Source organism: Phaseolus vulgaris, chromosome 8 (genome assembly GCF_000499845.2).
Source record: "Phaseolus vulgaris cultivar G19833 chromosome 8, P. vulgaris v2.0, whole genome shotgun sequence".
NCBI classification, from domain to species: Eukaryota; Viridiplantae; Streptophyta; class Magnoliopsida; order Fabales; family Fabaceae; genus Phaseolus; species Phaseolus vulgaris.
In genome coordinates, this window is record NC_023752.2 from 4,669,684 (window position 1) to 4,691,771 (window position 22,088).

General features: G+C 33.3%; 3 protein-coding genes across 4 annotated transcripts; 2 read left to right on the forward strand and 1 right to left on the reverse strand.

Moving 5' to 3' along the window:
- Window positions 1-948: 948 nt before the first annotated feature.
- LOC137823921 (calreticulin-3-like) lies at window positions 949-6,234 on the forward strand. Of its 2 annotated transcripts, XM_068629265.1 has the most exons (14): window positions 949-1,112; window positions 1,712-1,819; window positions 2,660-2,852; window positions 3,178-3,436; window positions 3,667-3,723; window positions 3,827-3,874; window positions 3,998-4,084; window positions 4,203-4,260; window positions 4,355-4,422; window positions 4,562-4,654; window positions 4,940-4,996; window positions 5,085-5,180; window positions 5,794-5,817; window positions 6,059-6,234. In XM_068629265.1, the coding sequence occupies exons 1-14, from the start codon at window positions 1,010-1,012 to the stop codon at window positions 6,068-6,070; spliced, it is 1,263 nt and encodes a 420-aa protein (XP_068485366.1). In that variant the 5' UTR covers window positions 949-1,009; the 3' UTR covers window positions 6,071-6,234. The 2 variants fall into 2 exon arrangements, with proteins under 2 accessions (XP_068485366.1, XP_068485367.1); XM_068629266.1 differs by lacking the exon at window positions 5,794-5,817.
- Window positions 6,235-7,017: 783 nt separating this feature from the next.
- LOC137823924 (uncharacterized) lies at window positions 7,018-13,069 on the reverse strand. The gene is made up of 8 exons (XM_068629270.1): window positions 12,658-13,069; window positions 12,397-12,459; window positions 12,207-12,302; window positions 11,697-11,744; window positions 10,644-10,715; window positions 9,816-9,874; window positions 7,625-7,715; window positions 7,018-7,500 (listed from the first exon to the last, which is right to left on the reverse strand). Exons 1-8 carry the CDS (start codon window positions 12,964-12,966, stop codon window positions 7,336-7,338), a joined length of 903 nt encoding a protein of 300 aa, XP_068485371.1. The 5' UTR covers window positions 12,967-13,069; the 3' UTR covers window positions 7,018-7,335.
- A 2,839-nt stretch (window positions 13,070-15,908) lies between these two features.
- LOC137823922 (uncharacterized) lies at window positions 15,909-22,024 on the forward strand. Its single transcript, XM_068629267.1, has 13 exons — window positions 15,909-16,273; window positions 16,362-16,414; window positions 16,611-16,779; window positions 16,878-16,941; window positions 17,723-17,802; window positions 17,952-18,105; window positions 19,112-19,173; window positions 19,314-19,376; window positions 19,591-19,649; window positions 19,982-20,063; window positions 21,007-21,053; window positions 21,133-21,378; window positions 21,757-22,024. The coding sequence occupies exons 1-13, from the start codon at window positions 16,127-16,129 to the stop codon at window positions 21,773-21,775; spliced, it is 1,245 nt and encodes a 414-aa protein (XP_068485368.1). The 5' UTR covers window positions 15,909-16,126; the 3' UTR covers window positions 21,776-22,024.
- The last annotated feature ends 64 nt before the right edge of the window (window positions 22,025-22,088 follow it).

A 22,088-nucleotide genomic window follows, 5' to 3' on the forward strand; every position in this document is an offset into this window, starting at 1 on the left:
TTTAATGTGAACATGGCTACGTTGACTGTAAGTCAACATTGACTCTTCAAACGCGTTGCTCAAGTCTTCTCCGAAAAAACGAGGAAAGAGATTGAAATGAACACAAAATGTTTTTTTCTTTTTCTCTAACCTTATGTGATTTCACCACTTTGCAATGACTCGAAGACTTTGACTTTCTCTTTATCTCATTTTTCTTAAATAAAAATGACACAAAAATGCAACAAAGAAACCACATCATTGGCTATTGCTACGTCAAATTGGCCTTCTACACCACAATTTCAACACTAATTAGCCTTCTACCATCCACATCATATTAACCCAACACCACGCCAAAGCACCATCACAAATCTAAGAAATAATCAAATTTACAAACAAATATAGTTTAGCTTAATTACACCTTAGTTTTTCACTAATTCTAATTTCATGATTTTAGTCTCCTTCATTCAAATCAGTTAAAATATTATAAACATGTTATTTTAATATTAGATATTATCTATTATATTAAGAAGTAAATCTGATAACAGATTGACCTGATAAGGTTAATAAATTTTCGCTGGAATAGATTCTAAATGATTGTGATAACATTTAAGAAGTGAACTTTTAAGTGTAACTCAATCTTATAAAATCATACTTATAAGACTTGCACTAATTTATATATTTAATCGATGTGAGATTTTCAATATATAAAAAGTAAAACTCTATTATTATAATATTCGAAAGAGATAATTGGAAGGGTTAGATTTTTGAGGAACTGAAATCACAGGTTTGTCATGCTTTGAGACCTAATTGTGCAATAATTGTACGATTATAATGTTTAATGTTTAAAGAGCAAAAGAAGAATTAAACATTTAATGTAATGTTGGACAATAATACTACTTTAGTGTGTGGCATATAAGTAATTATGATGAGATGAGGAGGGCAAAGAAGTACATTGCTCCTCTATAAGTACACTCCACTCTGCAATTGGAAGTAAGCAGTGACAGAAGGCAAATATTTGCTTATTCCGCAGATGGCGGAAAATTCTTCAACTGAGCTCAACAAGTTTGTGTTTTTTTGTTTGTTGCTGATACAAGTTGCAGTTTCTGAAATTATATTTGAAGAACGCTTTGAGGGTATTCCTATTTTCTTCTCTGTTCTTATTTTTTTATGCTTACTTTATATATATATTTTAATCGTTACCATATGTAGTTGGTTTGAGTTGGTGAATAGTTAGTTAATTGGTAATTAAATTGATGATTCATCATATATTTGTATTTACTCTAGTCCACGTGTGTGTGTATATATATATAGTATGGTCAATGTAGTGTAATCAATTTTTCTTATTTAGTAAATTTTAATTTCTTAGATCACTCTTCTCCACCAATGATTTCCATTACCAACTTCCATAACAGTTGTTCCTTGTTTGTGTATGAAGAAAGCACCAGAAAAACTGTGTTGGATTTGTTTTCATTTCCAACTCATAATTTTTAACTGATAACTACACGAGTGTCACTTTTTTCCCCTTTGTCTTTTGCTTTTCACAACTTTGTACGTTTCTCCTGTTCACAAAGGCAAATGAAATAAAATTATGTAGAAGCCATCATTAATTGAAATGAAAAAGTAAAAAAAACATATCAAAGGGTTTCAACGTATTGTTTGTAGGAGTTTGTGGTTTTTCACTGATGATATGAATATATGATATGAGTGTGATTATTTGTTAGTTTTTGTAAAGATGGATGGCGAAGCCGGTGGGTAAAATCAGACTGGAAAAGCAGTGAGGGCAAAGCAGGTTCTTTCAAGCACACAGCTGGGCAATGGGCTGGTGATCCAGATGATAAAGGTACTTTTACATTTAGTATATACTGCAGACCCATCAACTATAGATATATGAATATATGAGTGGCTGCAAATCTCATTAAATCGGTTTTATAAGATTGAGTTAGACTTAAAGTCCACTTATTAATATGGTATCAAAATCATTTTGAGTATATCTTAAGATTTTGTTGAGTTTATCAAGTCACCTACTATTAGACCACCCATTAATATATAGTTTCACATTTGAATTGGTGGATCTCGGTATGAGGGGATGGATGTATTGGAGTTCTCACATCCATTAGAAATAAAGATATTTTATAATATATAAGTGGATGCAAGATGATTTTATAAAGTTTAGTTAGGTTTAAAGTCTCATTCTTAATATTCGTAACTTCAATAGCTCTTGCTACACATGAATGTGAAAGTAAGTTTTTATTTGTAGATTTTAGCAACAGATGAACATTTGCATTTATATTAATGGTGTCAATGTTTAAATGAATGGAGTCTTCCTCTTTATCAACATATTAGGCTGAACAAGGGTAGGAAAGAAAGACAAACATCTAAGAGCCAATGATTCAGTTAGCATATCTGTTAAGTATGACAACATTTTGGAGTCAGATTGTATTTTTTTTATATAAATGTAAGCAACTTTTTGAGTAATTTTCATAATAGAGAGGAGCTTTGGGTGGCAAATGTAGACTACAAGTCAAGGGATAGTAATTTACTACCACAAAAAATTTCAATTAGTTAATGACACTTTACATTCTGAGGAATTTCTATTGTTTTCTTTTTAATATGTACAAAATAGTAGTAACAGGAATTTGGTTCGTCTTGTGACTTGTTGCCATTTTGTGGAATATTGTAGGTATTCAAACATCCAGTGATGCCAAACACTTTGCCATCTCTGCTAAAGTACCAGAATTCTCCAACAAGAACAGAACATTGGTCCTCCAGTATTCTGTAAAATTTGAGCAAGAGATTGAGTGTGGTGGAGGTTACATCAAGCTTCTCTCTGGATTTGTTAATCAAAAGAAGTTTGGTGGGGATACACCTTACATGTATGTTCCTAATTCCATGTTTTCCACTTTGCTTTTGCTTCTTGGTTTATATCAAGTGAACATCTGCAACCTAAATAAATTAACTTTTTAAAATAAATGAGCAATCATTATTGATCATCTCCTTTTTTGTATGATTGTTTTCTAGAAGTTTAAGTAAACTAATGATCATAACATCTCTTTTTTCTTCACCTTACATTGTTTTTATTGAACACCTTATGTACCACATATGTTGTAACTCATTTTCTTCTTCTTTGTCCATGTTTTCTATTTTTACCTTAAAAAAGGAAGGAAAGAAAGAAATATCATGCTGACACATTTTTTATAGTTTAATGTTTGGACCAGATTTATGCGGCACTGATACAAAGAAACTCCATGTGATACTCTCCTACCACGGTCAAAATTACCCTGTAAAGAAGGACCTGCAATGTGAAACTGACAGGTTAACTCATTTCTACACATTCATTCTGAGGCCAGATGCCACATACAGTGTCCTGGTTGATAATAGAGAGAGAGATTCTGGAAGCATGTATACAGATTGGGATATTCTTCCTCCACGAAAAATCAAAGATGTCAAGGCAAAAAAGGTTTCCATTTAATCTGTTTTATTCAATAGTAACTTCAGATGTTGTCCTTTAGCATATTATGATGATTTTGGTCTTCTACATATCCTATAACAATTTTATAACTCGGTTTAGATATCCTGCTTTACCATAAAGAGAATCAGCTTATCCCAACCAGATTATATTATTGAAATATCTTTTTTGTATCTAACAATAGCTAGTATTTTGAAATTAAAACATCTTCCAAATTGTAGCCTGCAGACTGGGAAGAAAGAGAATACATTGAAGACCCTAATGATGTCAAACCTGAGGTATCCAAAAGCTCTAACTTTTCCCTGATGATAATAGAACAAGAAGTTGGTAGCTTTGCTTCATGAGATGACAAGCTGATTTATTTGGTTATTGCTATTGCAGGGATATGATTCAATCCCAAGAGAAATTCCTGACCCAAATGCTAAAGAGGTTAGTTTTAGTTCCTTGCTTATCTGGCTTGATTGATTATTGGTTTTCTGATGTGATGACTTCTCAATAGAAGGATTAATGAGTTTGTCTTTTAATTTCATACAATTTTTCCCTTTTCATTAGCCTGATAACTGGGATGAAGAGGAAGATGGGAAATGGAAACCACCAAAGATACCGAATCCAGCATACAAAGGATCATGGAAAAGAAAGGTTTGTTGATCAAGTTTCACAAAAATTAACTTTTCCTTATTCTTTTTCAGCTTTCTTATTATTTTTCAGCTTTCTTTCATAGTCCATTCTCTCTTACTTGCGACCTCTATGTTAACAGAAAATCAAGAACCCTAACTACAAAGGGAAATGGAAAACTCCATGGATAGATAATCCAGGTATGTTCAATTGTATATCTTGGTTCTCTGATAGTTTCATATATTTTGATGCTACTAAGGAATGCTCAGAGTTCATTTATTTTCCCTTTTTCAGAGTTTGAAGATGACCCGGATCTTTATGTGCTTAAGCCTATCCAGTATGTGGGTGTTGAAGTTTGGCAGGTATGATGAATGTAAACTTCCAAATTTGGTGTTGGCTTGTTATACCACACCATAGACCTCTCTCTTTCTCCATGAAGTGCAAAGCTGTTAGGCTATAATAGGTGAATGCAGTTAATATAAGCTAAATATTCTGTTTCAGGTTAAAGGCGGTTCAGTGTTTGACAACATTTTGATATGTGATGATCCTGATTATGCAAAACAAGTTGTTGAGGAAGTGTTTGCCAACAGGGAGGTGAGTTTTTCTCTTGCCTTTGATTTAGCTCAATAACCGACTTGTAGGTGGAACTTAGGTTACATAGTAAATAGCATCTAATATTTTTTCCATATACAAGTGTATTGAACTATGCAAATTTAAAATGTATGGTCTAGAAAACTTAATCAAGTCTCTTGAAGTCATATTTGATTTGCCTCAACAAATGTCCATTTAGTAAAAAAAAAGTATATTCAGTTCTCCTTAGTATGTGTCTTGTCTCAAGATGATACATGTTAAGATGACCCTTAATTTTTGACATCTCAGATTGAAAAGGAAGGTTTTGAGGAAGCAGAGAAAGTGAGAAAAGCCAAAGAAGAGGAGGTACACAAACATGCACTTTCGAGTTCCATCATCCATATTGAGTCAAGCAGATTGCTTTTTTCCAGGATCCTAACTCTTTTTTCTGCAGGAGGCTCAAAGAGCAAGAGAAGAAGGTGAAAGGCGTAGAAAAGAGAGAGGTCATGATCGTAGATACCGGGACAGATACAGAGACAAATATAGAAGGGTATGCATGATACACAAATACATTCAATATTTATGCTTTTCCTTTTTTAATGAATCTTCAATCCCTTTTGAGGACAAAACAAATGGCATAGGTACTAGTTTGGAACAAAACTCCAGTACTAGAGCAGTGTTCTGGTGTTTATAAAATTGTTTTTCAACTATCCTCTCTGTTAAAATATGTGTGGAAGGTAAACCAATTTTCCTAATACCATTTTTAGAGCTGAATATTATGTGATACCGTTGAAACTAAAATGTTGGAAATTCCACCAGAGATACAATAACTTGGGGAAAGATGAACTTTGTTTTGAAATATTAGCCACAGTGCTTAAGATTAATCTCAATAATGTATTTTGTCAGAGAATAAAGACTTACATAGTTTGGCAGCAAACTGTTTCGATACTTGATCCTGAAAAAATAAAACAAAAAATGTTCATGGAATTATGATGGAGTGGTAAATAATATTCTCCATGATGTTCCTTTTCAAAAGAAAAAGGGCTCTTCCCATGGTGATGCATGTTTTAGGTTTAGATGCTGATTTCCCCAATACTTTCTGTTTGCCTTGTTTTGCAACAATGACAAACTTTTCTAAAACTTGGTTGTTTTCCTCTGTCCAGCATCGCCATTACGAGGATTATCATGTAAGTTGAACTTTTTTTAGTCTCTCTAATGTTAGATTCATTGAAATAAAGGTGGCATTTTTATGATCAATCTCAAAATTGTTTACTTTTTTTTATTTTCCATGTCATAACAATGATTAGAATACATCAATCACAAAAATTAAACATGGGAAAAAAGTTGTCTTTGTGCAATGGGTGTGATTGATTTGCCATCTTTCTGGATGTTCTTGTACTAACAAATATGACTTTCTTTGATCTACAGGATGAGCTTTGATGGGATAAAACTCCTTCTCACTTATGTGGTTGATGAGAATATTGAGATTGTTATGAATTATATAGTTGATGGTGTGTTCCATCTCGTGTTAATTTGTAAGGGGAACTTTTTAAACAAAAATAGTGTATTTGTTGCAATAAATGTTTTTTTTTTGTCTTGTCTTCTTTCAGTTGTCAGGCACTTCCTATATACATACTGGGAACTCAAGCCCATTTTGTCATTGATAGAATAAAAAACTTAAAAAATATTCGCAGATAGGAGTGACAAAAATTAAAATAAATTTTATAAGAAAAAATTAATTCATAAAACTTCTCATTTAAAATTAGTTTTTTAAATTTGAGTAAGTTTATTTTAATTTATAAAGAAAGTATTTTATTTTTTTCTTCTTCCATTACTTTTAGACAAATCTCTCGAAGATACTCAAAATATTGACAATACATTTTGGAATACACGAGTTATTAAATGCAGAAATAGTCATGAAGATGTGCAAGGATAAGTTGAAACGTTGCATGTGATAAAATCAACAAAGCTTTAATAATGGAATATTTAGGTATATAATCTTGGCCTTTCAAAATGTTTAAGGAAAAAAATAAATACGAAGAACTCAATAAAAAAATTATTCATTCTTCATTGATGTGTTTTTAATAAAGTTATCATCTGAAATAAGGAGTTGACGAAGTAGATGAATTAGATAAGTTTTATTTCGAATTGTAATGAATTCAATAAAAAATTCATTAATTTATTTTTGTCTATTAAAAGTCCAATTCATCCCATGCTAACATGGTATCAAACTAAGGAACCGGGATAATAAAGCTGCAATATCTTTCTTATTCATGGATTGTGTGGTTTTCACATAGAAAATAGGTGATACCTTCCAGCAATGAAACTCTAAAAGTTGGTTATCTGTATTTAGTGAATGCAAATAACTTATCGCGGCCATAAACAAATTGACATGAACTCCGCAAACCTTTAATGGGCACAAATGGCCCCAGAAACATCACACGATATTATGGGAACCATAGATATTCGTGTCAAAATTTCAATATATAACAATAATTAGTCAATCTAAACGGGAAAACTTAAAAAGACGTTGCTGTTTCAATGTTACAAGCTAATCGGAATAAAATTTCTTTTCATATGGGCACAAAGCTTTTAAATATGCAATTAAAATCATAAAAAATGCTACATAAAGGGTCAACCTAAGAATTCATTCACGGCCAATGTCCTCAAATAATGTTTTCCGAGGAAGAGAGGAAGCTAACTTATCATCTTCTACGCACAGCACCAGAACTTGGTCCACGCTGTACTGCAGATCCTGGCTGCTGCTGTGCTGGAGCACCAGGTTGCCCGCCAGGTTGTTCTTCGGGCATATTCATAGCTTGAGTAACGGCATTCATTACTATGAGTCCAAGAGGGATCAGGTACATCCACTGGTATCGAGAAAGATTCCAGATGAAAACCATTAATTCAGAAATACATACATTTATAGTTTATTTTGAAAGATAGAGAAAACAAAGTTGTGGCTTAAAAGATCATGCCAGCTTGTATACTCACATATTTAGCCCAAAAGGACCTCTCTATTGGCTTTAAAACCTCACCATCTCCCTCCTCCCCACCAAGCGCATCTTCAGCAAATATTGGAGCTCTGCGGAAGCAAAATATTTGTTGAATTAAAAACACAGAGATCACACTAGTAAAAACATGTCAAAATGATGATGGATGCAGCAACTCCTTCATGTATGATTTTAAAAAGCCAAAAGCAAGACGTTCAACCTTAATTTTCATCAAAGAATTCTAGACAAATTCACGGGAACATTTGGTTGGGAAATCTATTTTCCCTTTCTGATTTCCACATTTTTATTTTCAATTTTGTTTTTAATCCATTGTGATACTTCAGGAAAACATGGTTACATTGGAAACAAACTATTTTTTATTATTTTTAAAAACTGGACATGAATTCAGAAAACAGTTCAGAGCAAGGAGACATTCAATTATTTTCAGTGTAGTTGTATTTTTATACAATGAGCATATGAGAAATGTTAGTCACCCACACTCTCTAAAACACTCTGTAAAAGAACGGATATTCAGTTAACAATGTGATTACAGACTAAGTACAAGTAAATAATCGTATACTTCTGCTCTATCCTTGCAAAGTGCTATTTTGCAGAAAAATCAGTGAATAAAGAAAGGAGTGTGAAACTTGAGGAAAAAGGATATAGTGCGTGTAAAAAGACAAGAAATTGAATATCAGAATAATTGCAGTGCAAAAATAGCCATGGAACAATAGTTAAAAGTCCTTATCCCTTGATAATATAATCAGCAAAAATGCCACAAATGACTCAAAGAACCAGAGGACGAATTATTTACAAGGAAAAGACACCTCTGTTGTAGAATATAGGAGGAAAAAGAGTAACAATTTTCAAGATTTCAAGTATCAATTTGAAATTAACTAAATTTAAGCATTACTATTTGGAAGGGGAAAAAGATAATAATGTTAGTGCAAGAGAAATTACATGGAACATTGAGAAAAGACCTTTAGTCTCAAAAGTATGGACTCAAATTTAATACAAGAGGCTCATATTCATGGTTATCAAACTCGCGAGTCAACTCGTTGACTCGTCCGAGTTTACGTGTCCACATACCCTTACCGAGTTAACTCGGTAGTAAACTCGGTTTTGGAGTAAACTCGGCAGACTCGGAATGAACTCGGTGAACTCGTTCAAACTCGCGAGTCTGATCCGAGTTGGCGAGTTCAACTGGGTTTTCGTTTTAACCCAAAACGGTGCCTTTAGGGTTCGCGTTTCGTTCGTTTTGATGGTGTTGCGTCTTCTCTGGAGTGCGGAGGTCACACATCTTCTTTGAACAAGTGCGGCGGTGGGGGCAATCGAGCGGAGCAGGTCGCGCGGTGGTGGTGGTTCGTCCGGTCGTGCGGTTGCGGGTGGCAGGTCGATGGTGGTGCTGTTCATCATATAAGATTATTGAGATGGATGGTGCTAGAATTAAGCTGGTGCTGGATTAGGGTTTCTGTAATGTAATGTGATTTAGGAAATTAGGGCCTTTTTTATTGTACTGCATATTGGTTTTTTTTATTGGACTGCATATTGGGTTTTTTTTTATTGGGCTGCACTAAATTGGGTTCTTTTATTTAATTGAGGGGCAGATTTTTTTTTGTTTGCAGTGCTTTCTTTTTTATTTGGAAAAACTTGCAGCAAATATTTTTAACTTTTTTTTTCATGTGAAAGTAAACTCTTACGAGTTTACGAGTCGACTCTGCGAGTCGAGTCTACTGACCTCTCACGAGTCTACTGACCTCTCACGAGTCTACTGACCTCTCACGAGTCTACTGACCTCTCACGAGTCTACGGACCTCTCACGAGTCTACGGACCTCTCACGAGTCTACGGACCTCTCACGAGTCTACGGAGACTCGCGAGTTTGACAACCTTGCTCATATTTACTGGCAAATTCATTTAAGCAGACTTTCTTCTATACCAGTGATAAATATATGAGAAAATTAAACACTATCCCTTATTGAAATTCCTTTTCAAGAAGTATTACAGAAAGGCAAAGAAAAAAACGTATTTTCCACTTTTTAATACTGCTGCTACTATTACCTTAGCAGCCATGAGCTAGAAACACTGTATATGCTGCTTTTCTACTACTATCTGTATATTAATTAAAAGCTTGTATATCAAATAAAAAAAATTAACAATTGAGTGAGGAACTATCAATCATAGAACATATACCTTGGTGCCTGTTCACTGTTCTTTAGAACTGTGTGAGACTTGAAAGACCACTTTGCAGGCTAAAGAAAAAAAAAATGCACAATATTAGCATTTGCAATATAAAGTCAGGCAATAGACATTAATTTTAAGTTTGCACAGGCTTATAAATTGATTTGAAGACATGTACATTGGGGATTTTGCACACCTGATAACTCTCTGAGAACAAGGAAAAGATGAGGATTATATGTTAACAATTCAACCAGAACATGACTATAGATAATGGAATCTTCAGGTAGTTTCTAAAGGCGTAATACATGCTAAGTTTACTCTTTAAAATAAGCATGGTTCCGGATATAATACATTAACAAGTTAACTGTCTTCTGTCTAAATTGCCCCCAATCAGCTTGGATCAATTAAATAGTTATTTATTTATACATAGTATTGACATACACACCAACCATTCTAGATGCTTAAAAATAACTATATAATTATATATGACAAAAACAAAAGAGATGAATAATTTCTGTATTTATACCATTATGTGTATTTCAAGGAAGAGATAGTATTATTGACTCCTGGTACAACAGTCCCTGCCTTTTCAGGAAGTCAACTGTGTGTGTACAACAAGAGGCAGATAAAGTAGACGACAACAAAATATGTAGAGAAGTTTCAAAAGTTAAGCTAAGTTCAATGAAAACCAAAAAATAAGAGCAGTTATAAAAAGTAGAAGTGACTTAGAGGAGCTTCATAAGGTTTTCTTAGTTTCTTTTCTTCTTTGTAAATTTTTGTTTTGCCTTCGCATGGAAGGCTAAACCTTTTTGGTTAAAAAAAAGAGTAGAAGTGACTTACAAGCTTCAGTTGTCTAGGATAAGGGCAAGCCCCTGGGGCACCATAATTGACAGCCAAGACATTAACACCTTCCTGAAACAGAAAAACTGAAAGTGAGTCTCAATGAATTAAAGAGATAAATGTGAAGTAGATTTGTAAGAAACCTATACGATCAAAGTTCAGTTTTGTCTCCTGGTTGAAGTATATACACTATAGCGTAGGGAAAACCACCCATGGTCCCATGGTTTCTAGTTTTTTCTATCTACATAAATGTGCAGAGGAAAATACTAGTATGTACCCTTAAGGCACTTGCTGAGGAATAAAAAATATAAAGTCAAAAATGAAAAGTAAACAATATAATGGATCAAAAAATTGTTTCAAAAGGGAGCAAAAGAGTTCTTGTTGGGTCAAAGGGGTTTCAACTGTGTGCCTAACAGTAAAGATTTGTGGTGGTGAGAATGAAGTGTTCATGAGAAGGTTATTTCTACAAACTACTCAAAAGGCTAGAATGAATGATAAACTTGGATACTTTAACCACTAGAGAGGCTGGTCAAAACTGTGTTTTTTATTGTAGAATCTAAGAATTTGAAGTAAAGTACGCACAAAAGAAGATGGACAACAGTATAGATAGATAGTTAAGTGAACCTCAAGAGAAACCATTACAAAGAATTTACTCTGAATGAGCTTTAATGAAATTTTAAATTTGATGAAACATACAGAGTTACTTGATATACATGTAGCTTGATCGACATAACGAGGGTTGTTCTTATATAACAATTCATTTGTAATCCACATTCCTAAAACTATTTACATAAGAGCTGAAGTAAAGCATGTCATTATCTCAAGATGCACTGCTCGTGAACAGATAACCCATCCTATTCTACTTATTCCCTTCCCTCTACAAATCTACATCACAAGTTTCCAATACTTTTCCCCATTCCAGAAGACAGCTGAGTCTAATTATCAAGTGACACAATGTATCGGAATTTGAACTCAGTGGGGAAATTATCTTTGAAAACACAACACCACAGATGCAGCATAAACAGCATATTTTACTATAATAAGGAAAATTACCATGTGTATTACAAAATGCTCCTCCAATCCATCCCCAGGAAGACATCGCTAAATTCAGAAAGGCAAAACTGTTAGTTCTACTTGGAGTCAATAGCTCAAAAAGTCACTGCAACACCAAATAAAGAAGCCACAGCCACTAAAACAGTGATCAATGCAGTGAAAGCATAACAAGGACTACAACTTTTGATAGACATTCTTATAGTGAAAAACAAGAGAGATATAAAAAAGAAACAAACCATCCTTCATAAATATCACAAAATAAGTGCAGAAAAAAACATGCCAGACATCATTGGAACAAGGTTGCTAACTACCATACCACAGTACCACCCTTACTTACAGCACCAAAACAAAGCTAGAAAAGAAACAAACAAATCAAGGACCTAAAAGCTTAACACTCCTCAAGCACAAACCAAACTACTAAACCATAGTACTACTGAAAAAGGAACCTTAATTTTTTGTTCATATTTCATCCTATCAATAGACAAGAACTTGGTTCATATTCATACTTACTGATTTCACAGAAGAAATAATATATTCCCGGCCAGGAGGACTCAAAACATTGGACGGCAATCTAATCCTATAGAAATCATCTCCTCGCAACAGTTCCTGTAATATGAGAAGAGTGTCACATCTTTATACAAGGCAAAATACAAAGACAGTCACACATACACAAATAGTTCAATGGAAAACAAACAATTACTTGAAAATTCTTCTGCTCAACGTCAGTCAAAGGATCCCGCTTAAACCGCAGCTTCGTCAGCGTCTATCACAGATCAAAACCAGTTTTCAGCACAACAACACGAATCTCGCATAAATTCTATCGAGTATAACTCAGTGGAATCGGAACTACCGCGACAGAACATTATCGGATTTGAATAGAAGCAGATTCGAATCGAATCGCATACAAACTCTTTAAATTATAATAATAAGCAGAGGAAAAGAAAGAGGAGAGGGAAGGAACCTGGCCACCGTGGCTCCAAGTCTTGAGGCGAGCAGAGAAATTGCCGGCATCGGAGAAATCGGAGTCGCCGAACGCGTGTTGGAGAGTGAACTGGATCTTGGAATCGGAAGCAGACTCCGAAAACCTCTTCCGAGAGGTTGAGGTGGCGGCGGTGGAAGGTGGAGGCGAATCGGAGTGGAAGGAGGAGGAGCGTCCACCTTCGATGCCGAACTCTTCGTCGTCAAGGAGAAGCTCGTCGGATTGAAAACCTAGAGCGCAAGCGATCAACAGAGTCAGCACCAGAACCCACCGGAACAATAACACACCCATTCTCTCGCCGTCTACTTTCCCAAACTCCGTGTTAGTGTTATGCGCACAGTGGTTACTAATTGATTTCGTTTTTCTTTTTCTTCACCCCTAGTACCATGTGGGAATTTCAATTTTAATTTTTTTATTACCTTATATGTAATTTTCAAATAATTTAATTCAATAACTACTAATCGAAAACTATATTGCCTTTTTTTAATATAATGCTAAATCACATTTGCTTCATATTTAGTTTTAAAATAAATCATTTTCTTATATTTTCATAAAATAAATTTTTAAATAGATACTCTTTAATTTACTGTGTTTTTTAATGAATCAACATGCACCTTTTATCATGGTTTCATTTTTCTATATTTCAATGCTTCTTGTTGCGAAATTTAGGTTTAGTTTATTATCTTAAACTTTTTTCTTAACCATGTTTAACTTTGACTAGTAATTGACTTATTAACAAGTAGTTTATAGTTTTCGATTTGTAATATGTGCACTAGTTAACAATTTAAAAAAAAATGAAAATGATGGAAATACACATATATTTATTGAAGATTTTGAAAAACAAAATTATTTATTGGTGATATTATGACTAATTCTTATTTGTGTTGTCATGTTAACAAATATTAATAAGTTAGGTTAAGGTTCCACTAAAAACATGTATTAAAACTCTCAAAATAATAATATAAAGTACATACACAAGTATTAAAAAATATTTTTACGAAAATAATTTTTATTAAATATTTGAATGATACATTTGGATGGACTACTGTAACATCATTAAATAAAAATTAATTTAAAAAATAAAAAATAATTAATTAATATATTGATTAAATTATATACTATTTTAGAGACTAAATGCAATATCCCTGTTTTTACCTATATTTGATAATATATTATGTATGTAATATTTAATTGACATATAAACATATATATATATTTCATATTTTATCTTAAAATATATGTCTTTTCATAAAGATTTTAATATATATGCAAAAATTACAAACAAAACATTTAAAATGAAAATATTTGTTCATCTCATTCCTAACGGGTGCTCACGAAAAAGTTTTATTACCTACAACTTCATATGCTTCTGTGTAAATTAACACGATCATCACAAATTAAATAAAACAAACACAAAACATAGGGTAACCTAGCTATTTTTAATAATTTTAATACAAAATAAACTTTTAAAAGCACAATCCATCAAATTCTATAATTTGCACAAAGTTATTAAGTGTATATCACATTTATCTTCCACATTATTCCTGTCATATTTCTACTGACTCACATACTCAAACACTCGAATTACTTTTGAAAGACTCGTGTATTTGAAATTAGCATCCTGAGACCTACACCTGTCATATGAATCCACAGAGTCATGCGCATAATCATCTCAATATTCATCACCTCAGGGTAAATCCATTTGATCTACTCTAATCAGTTATTTCAAATCTCAGACTCGGGCAAATGAACCTCCTTAACTCTCACCAACTGAATAACTTCATTTATGTGACTCCATTATACCAGTAAAGATGAAATCGTCTCATTCATAAGACACTTACAACCCTAATAACAAATCTCAACACGGTATTTCCTTTCCTGAAAATACAATGTCTTGATCACACTTTCACATCATTTCCATACCTCATGTAACACATCAATACACAATTCAATCACATCATATTTTAAACTTTTTTAAACAATTTAAATATCTCAAATTTCACGTAAACATATAATTAAGTTCCTTTAATCACATTTTTAAATAAAAATTATAATTTCCACTTAAAAGCAATAATGCATCAGGCTTTCTAAAGCAAAAAAAAGAAAAAAAATAATAAGATTTTATTTATTTATTTACAAAGACTATAGCTTGAGTGAGAATTTTCTCGCTAGAGCAAGAATCGCTCAAGCAAAAATTCTCTCGCTTGAGCGAGATTCAACCCAAGAGCACCTAGAATTTCATCATAGATTTTGTTTGAGCGAGAAGGGACCCGAGAACACATTTTTTTCATTTTATTATCGCTTGATTGAGATATGCAAAAATATATGCTTAAATATGTTATATTACTGAACCAAATGTCATTCAATTCAACTCATAATTTTAATAACATACACTTTAAACTAAGAGTTATTACTCATAAGTTTTTTAAGTCAATCATTATTTAAGATCAAACAACCAATTCTCATCACATTTTAAGTAATTCAACAAACTATTCAAATCCAATTCAATTGTATTACTATCCAAACACTTTCAATTCTTAATCACAAACATTTTCAGTAACTTATTAACTTTAAATCAATATATAACATTCAAAATCAACAATTTCAGTTCATATATTACTTTACTTTTAATAAAAATTTATGGAAGCAAAAATTGGAATTGATGATTAAGTTACTCCCACATCCAAATAGTAAAATATAAAACTAAATATAATAAAAAGTGAAAAAATATTTTAAAAAAATAGAAACTCTTGCTCATTTCTCACCCGTCTTCTTCTATTTTTGAAGAAAAAAACAACTCTCTTTTCCTTTATTTAGCAATAATATTAGTTTTATGATATAATATTTGTTATCTCATATTTTTTAGAAATATAGAATGAAATGTTAATAGAATGAAATTTAATTGTTATGTATTTTTTTTATAATTATTTTTTTAAGTGTAACTTATATGCATATATATTTTTTTAGTAATTATATCTCTCAATGTTTAATTAGATTCTTGTAGTTTATTTTTAGCGAAAAGGAGAAAAACAGTTAAAATTTGTAACTCTAATATTTTATTCTTATGTTCCTAATCATATCTGAATAATTTATTGACTATACTTGAATTGTGTCATTTTTTTATATGTGTTTTTTTTTCTAATAATATTAAATTTAATATTATTTGTTTACCAGTTGAAATAAATTGTAAAATAAATGAATTTTAATTATTAATAGTTATAAATTATAGTTACATGAAAACAAGGGACAGCACTACCACCACCTGCACCTCTCTTAACCCTAATACTGGAAGACATAACATTATAGTGTTTCTGAGAGTAAATTTTCGTTTCAGATCCCCAACTCTCAACAACCCAAACCCACGATAAAAACACAGCACAAGAGTAAAGAAGAAGAAGAAGAAGAAAGGCTAATAGCATAGCAGCACTGAAGTTCGTGTCAGCGAGCAGCCATGGATGCTATACGGAAGCAGCTCGATGTGTTGATGGGAGCCAACCGTAACGGCGATGTTCGTGAAGTCAATCGCAAATACTACGATCGCGACGTCTGTCGTCTCTACCTTGTCGGTCTCTGTCCTCACGAACTCTTCCAGTTAACGGTAACTTCTTCTGTTTCGCCATTTGTTCTCGCATTCTAGGGCTTTGGTTTTGGTTATCTCATTCTGTATTTCGCTGTTTCCGTTTCAGAAAATGGATATGGGACCTTGCCCTAAGGTCCACTCCCTTCAGCTCCGGAAAGAGTATCCTTATCGATCTCTAGGGCTAGGGTATTGCAATCGAAGCAAAAACAATTTCGTTGGATTTTAGGTCTTCTTATGCCGTTTCGTTGCCTTAATTTCGACACTAAACTATGAAAAAGAGTTTTGGATGTCTGTGTCATTTAGATGCAGTGCCTTTGTTGTGTTTGTGTTACTGTTGTTGCTTAACTGATTTTAGATACGAGGAGGCAAAGGGGAAAGGGACTGATAATTATGACAGGGAATTGGAGGATGTTATAGATAAGCTTATTGGTGAGTGTGATAGGAAGATTGGCAGAGCTCTCAAGCGGCTCGAGGACGAGGATGCAAAGGCTGCCATTGCGATTTCTGTCTCTGAAGTTACTCAGGTGAGTCTTGATTGAGTTCTTGTTGTGTTAGGTTTGCCAGTGGTGAGTTGTGATAAGTAATATTATTCTGTTAATACTACTCTGTTTCGGGTTTGCAGACGCTTGAGGTGCTTGAGCTGTCTAAGCAAATTAAAGAGAAGTTGAAAGAAGCTGATCAATACGGTACTGTACTGGACCTGCTTTTAAATAAGTAGGGATGTCTTTAACTGTAGAGAAGTATGGATTGGTAGCGGAGATAATTCGTTACTTGGATCTGTTATCACTATAGACTGAGTGATACATTTTGTCCCAGAGTTGTAGCTTCTTAGGTTGAACATGATCATTTTTAATCATAACATTGCTTGATGGCTGTGTTTTGTTTTAGGGATTGAATGGACCCTGGTGTATAATAGGTAATTAAGGTCCTGGATGACTCATATATTATAGTCGGGTAAATTCTAGTAGTATGAAGACTGTAGATCATTGATTAGATTTAAACTTATTGATATTTGATTAAATGCTTTTATTCTTAGCTCAAAGTTGATGTGTTACTTAGTACCAAAGCTTCATTGGTGATATTAGATTATCGTTTATCATTCAAACATCTATTCAATATGCCATTTATCAATAATACTTGTCAATCCAGTGAAAAGAAGTTCAATTCTTGAAGTATTTGAACTTGCTTATTTTTATTGATGGTTCAAAATATTAATCTTATGTTACGAGAGTCATAGCTGATGCGAATATTTTCAGTTTGAAGCATCTCTTAATTTGTGCAAAACTGGTCTTTGTTATTTTTTTCTGCTTTGGTACTATAAAACATTAGAGAGTCATTTAATCCTCAGCTGAACTTACTGATTGGAAAAGGCTCAGTTGATCCATTTAGCTGAACTTAATGATTGGGAAAAGGCTTGGTCATCGAGGTTTGTGACTTTATCTAAGACACTCTAAATTGAATTTGCAGATCTTGAAGGAAAGACAGATCTCAAGATTCGAGCTCTAGAGGTTGTAGAGGAGCTTAGAACTAAGAGAGCAGACAAGCAGGTCAGTGATCTCCCTTGAACATGAATATCCCATTTGTGAGTGTTACTTTATTTTAGTAACTCAATGTTGTTAGAGGAGATAATTCTCTGATTTCAATTTTATGAGGAGCTACTAATAACTCATTTGGCTTTCTATCAATTTCCAAACAGTCTATGCTTCTTTTAGATGCCTTTAACAAAGATAGGGCATCTTTACCAACACCTCTGCCAAATCCACCACCTTTGGCACCCATTCCTGTAGTTGCCCCTGATCCTCGAACACAAGAGATGATAAATGAAAAGCTGAAGAAGGCCGAGGATCTTGGTAAGTCAGTGATAGTCTTTATACAGCTCACTTATATTTTTTATTGTTTATTTGCTTAAATTTTAGGCAGGCCGAACTCAGTTAAGACCATTTGTACTAAATTTTGATTATATGCTATATTATGAATAGTTGAGCAGACTGTTTTAAATACAATCCCAAGCAGACTATTATGAACAGTAAATACAATCCCAAGCAGACTGTTGTAATTGTGTATAAAGAAGCCCTTTGGAATTTAAGTAGCTCTGAAAAACTTTCTATTTGCATGTTTTTCAAATGCTGATGCATCCTTAGTGCATTATATCGTTATGAACAAACAATCTGATAGATTTCTGGAGTAACAGATAGAAAAAGAGAGCACAAGCACCATCTCAAAAGGACTGATAGTGTAATTTGGCAGTAAAACCTAATGATAATATTTTATACTGGTCTCTCTCTTGAGGTATTTTAGTAACCCTTCAGATCAATCCATTTGTTGTCTTAAGGAAATCAGCACACTCTGGTTTATATGAAGGTCATCTGCAATTCCGATTCCCCTTAAAATAATGCATATGATATGAAGGTTAAAATGGCATCAGTAAATATGATTACTAGCCCCTTCTCCTGTATCAGAAATATAAACAGTTAATGATCCGATATTGCTGTAAAATCAGTAGGAGGATTTGTCTTTAGAAAAGAATGAAACCAATAATATTTTGGTGTTAAATTGCATGTCACAGAAAAGCTTTACCATCAATATGATCTGTTTTTATATAGGTTTAGCCACTTAGAAGATTTGGTTTGCTTGTGTTCTAATATCAATATAATTGACTTCTGCCTGGTAATCATGGCTCATGATAGCATTTTTTTTTTATCTTGGTTTTGCATATGTTTAGCTTTAAAAAGCAAATTTGAACCTCAAGCTATGTTCTTTGCCTTCAGCTTAGCAAATCATAAGATATGAACAATTGTCTTTTTTAAAAAGGCTCCCTCCTTTTTATCTAATGATATGTATTTTTTTAATGAACAGGTGAGCAAGGAATGGTTGATGAAGCTCAAAAAGCAATGGAAGAGGCTGAAGCACTTAAGAAGGTCTTTCATGTTTTATTTTGTTATTGATTACTATACAAAGTTACAGAAATATTTGTACTGGTGTGTTTGTTTTCTTTCCTCATTAATTTCTAGATTATATTCATCTAGTGGCTCTAATGATCTTATTTGTTCTATTTCAGCTTCCTGCCAGGCAAGAGCCAGTGTTGGATTCATCTAAGTATACTGCTGCAGATGTGCGGATTGTGAGTAAATTTTCCATGATCTGTAACTAATTTTATATGGTTAAATAATTACATCTTCAATTTGGCATGCCTAGTTTTTTTTTTTTATTAACCTTTTGCCTAAAAATCTATGGCTTATATTTTATATTATAATTAATATATATATATATATTTATGTGTGTACACATAACTGTAATGATTCTTACGACTCTTTTACTCGTACATAACAATTCAGACTGATCAGAAGCTTCGTGTGTGCGACATTTGTGGAGCATTTTTGAGTGTTTATGACAGGTAACAACTGATTTTGTCCCTCCCTTCATCTTTTCCCTTTTCCCTTTATTTTTGCAAGGGATTTATGGTGTTAGAATTTGGGGTTTCAAGTGCTTCAGCTTTTGACCCGTTAGTAATACCTCCTTGTCACCAGCAGGCTCTTGTGCCAGTTTTACGAGGATAACTTTTGCAGCTAAAGAATGTGCGTCTTTTCTGTTTTTTGCTTGTAGATCATGATATTCTTGCCTAGAAGTTTTTGGGGAAATAATGCCATACATCAATATATTATTCTCTTGATGTGTTTTTTTTTGTATATTTTGCTTGAACAGTTTGATTTGTATTATTATTTACAGTGATCGCCGATTAGCTGATCATTTTGGAGGGAAACTTCATTTAGGGTATATGCAGATTCGTGAGAAGTTAGCAGAACTTCAAGTAAGACAGACATCTTTAATGCATTTCTGATATTTTGTTTTATTCTATTCTAAAGCAGGTTCTTGAATATGTATTATCTTTTTTATATGGAGAGAAATGTTAGGATTTTCCAGTTTAGTTGCAAGTTGCAACATGATTTTTAGAGCCGTAGTGTTTTCATCTCTTTTTGAGTTGTATGAAGAAAAAGAGTATGACTTTTTGAGTTGTATGAAGAAAAGGAGTATGAGAATAATGGCGTAACTGCTTTTAAATTAAGTCCATGATCTAAATCCATCATGTTTGGTTTGGGGTCTACGGAGATTCCCATGTAGTATATGATGAGTTCTCTAACGGAGTTTTTCTTTTTCCTTTCTACATTTTGTTGGTCTTCAATCTTCATTGATAAAATATCTATTTGGTCTGGAAGCCTGCAAACTGTGAATTTATATGCAATTTGTATATCTATAATTTTTATGTTTGCTCTATCATTTACATAACCTGTTGTCTTTCTTAAATGAGATATTTATACTTATATTAAACTATCCAACCTTTGTTGATAAACGGCATCTCTCATCAATTGGCTATCATGTACATTTTACATCTAGACCTTTATTTTTTATATATTTTTTATTTGCTGATAGGTTTGTTACTTGTGCCCCCAGTTTTGGTCACCCACACTATCACATGTCAGAAAAGTTTGTTGATTTGTTAAATGTTGTTCAATACTAAAGAGACTTCTTTTCTGCAATTGTTATGTCTAAATGTTACTTGTGATTATTTCAAATTGACCATTCCTAGGAAAAAGGAAGAATCAAAGGGTGAGGTTGACTATGTTCGGTCAGGGGTTTGTGTTCTGGGGAACGTCTAGTGTATTTGTCTATTTTGAGTGTTCTTCAATGATAGATGAACTTTTATTTTAATTGGATAGAGGGATGATCTCAGACTATTCTATTTTCTGTCTCAGGAAGAAAGGAACAAAAGCCGAAAGACTGATCGGCATGAAGACAGGAGGTAAATATCATTGCTTAATGATGGGCAGTTAAATAATTTTTAAATTTAGCTAAAAATCTTCTGCATTTATTTGGTATAGATCAAAAGAAAGAAGCAAGGATCAAGACAGGGAGTCAAGTAGGGACCGTGAACGTGGTGAAAGTCGTGAACAAGGGCGAGACCATGATCGTAGGAGTAGGGACCGTGACAGGCATTATGATAGAGATCGTGGCCATGAGCGAGACCGAGACAGAGTCTCCGACCGCACCCGCGGCTATGAATCAAGAAGTCGTAGGAGGTCACGCTCTAGATCCCGAGAGCGAACTAGAGATTATGATCGACATAGGTACAGGCTTCCCTGACTGTATAATTGGATGTTTTTGCCCTCAATTTGCTGTCTGTTTAACTATACGAAACAACTGCAGGGGATCCAATATGAATGACACTCTTAGTAGATGTCACTCTTAAAGCATACCTTTTGGTATATAACCATACTAGGAGCATAGTATATTTCTGTTGAAAGATAGTCTTTATCTACCATTATTTCATGAGCTTAGTTCCTGGTTATACTTAAGAGAGAGAAGTGGGGATTTCAAGTATCAAAGGAAGAAAAAACAGTAGTTGAATTTTTAACACATCCATGGGTTGTGCATGTACATATAACTGATTGCAAAATTTTACTTTAATTAGTGTCTGTACCTAATCCGCGTTGTATTTTTTTCAGGCGTCATGATCGATATTAGCAATTGCTATGAATCTTATGGATATGACAATCTCTAGTTTAGGTGGGTGTTGAACCTCATGTTGGACAAATAATTTTGCAATTTCTTGTGTTGAACTGTTTTCCTGATGATGGATGTAGCTTGAGCTTAGGTGTAGCTAAATTATGGTCTTGTGTTGCTTTGCAGATATTAATCAAATTTGTAATCTGCCTTACTTTGGAGCAGTTCTTGCTATTGTGCTTAAAAATAGTAGTTTGATTCGAATTGCTATTTACAGTCCTCGTGCTACAGATAAACTCACGCACTAGTGTTTTAAGTAGTTTGATTCCAATTT

Bases quoted from the DNA above. Each gene is read 5' to 3' on its own strand.
- LOC137823921 (XM_068629265.1), top strand. From the start codon at position 1,010: ATGGCGGAAAATTCTTCAACTGAGCTCAACAAGTTTGTGTTTTTTTGT. The intron at 3,875-3,997 runs GTTAGTTTTAGT...CCTTTTCATTAG, and splicing joins CTGACCCAAATGCTAAAGAG to CCTGATAACTGGGATGAAGA. The intron at 5,181-5,793 runs GTATGCATGATA...TCCTCTGTCCAG, and splicing joins ACAGAGACAAATATAGAAGG to CATCGCCATTACGAGGATTA.
- LOC137823922 (XM_068629267.1), top strand. From the start codon at position 16,127: ATGGATGCTATACGGAAGCAGCTCGATGTGTTGATGGGAGCCAACCGT. The intron at 16,780-16,877 runs GTGAGTCTTGAT...TCGGGTTTGCAG, and splicing joins CTGTCTCTGAAGTTACTCAG to ACGCTTGAGGTGCTTGAGCT. The intron at 16,942-17,722 runs GTACTGTACTGG...TTGAATTTGCAG, and splicing joins GAAAGAAGCTGATCAATACG to ATCTTGAAGGAAAGACAGAT.
- LOC137823924 (XM_068629270.1), bottom strand. From the start codon at position 12,966: ATGGGTGTGTTATTGTTCCGGTGGGTTCTGGTGCTGACTCTGTTGATC. The intron at 12,303-12,396 runs GTAATTGTTTGT...CTCATATTACAG, and splicing joins TTGAGCAGAAGAATTTTCAA to GAACTGTTGCGAGGAGATGA. The intron at 10,716-11,696 runs GTAATTTTCCTT...TTTCTGTTTCAG, and splicing joins AGCATTTTGTAATACACATG to GAAGGTGTTAATGTCTTGGC.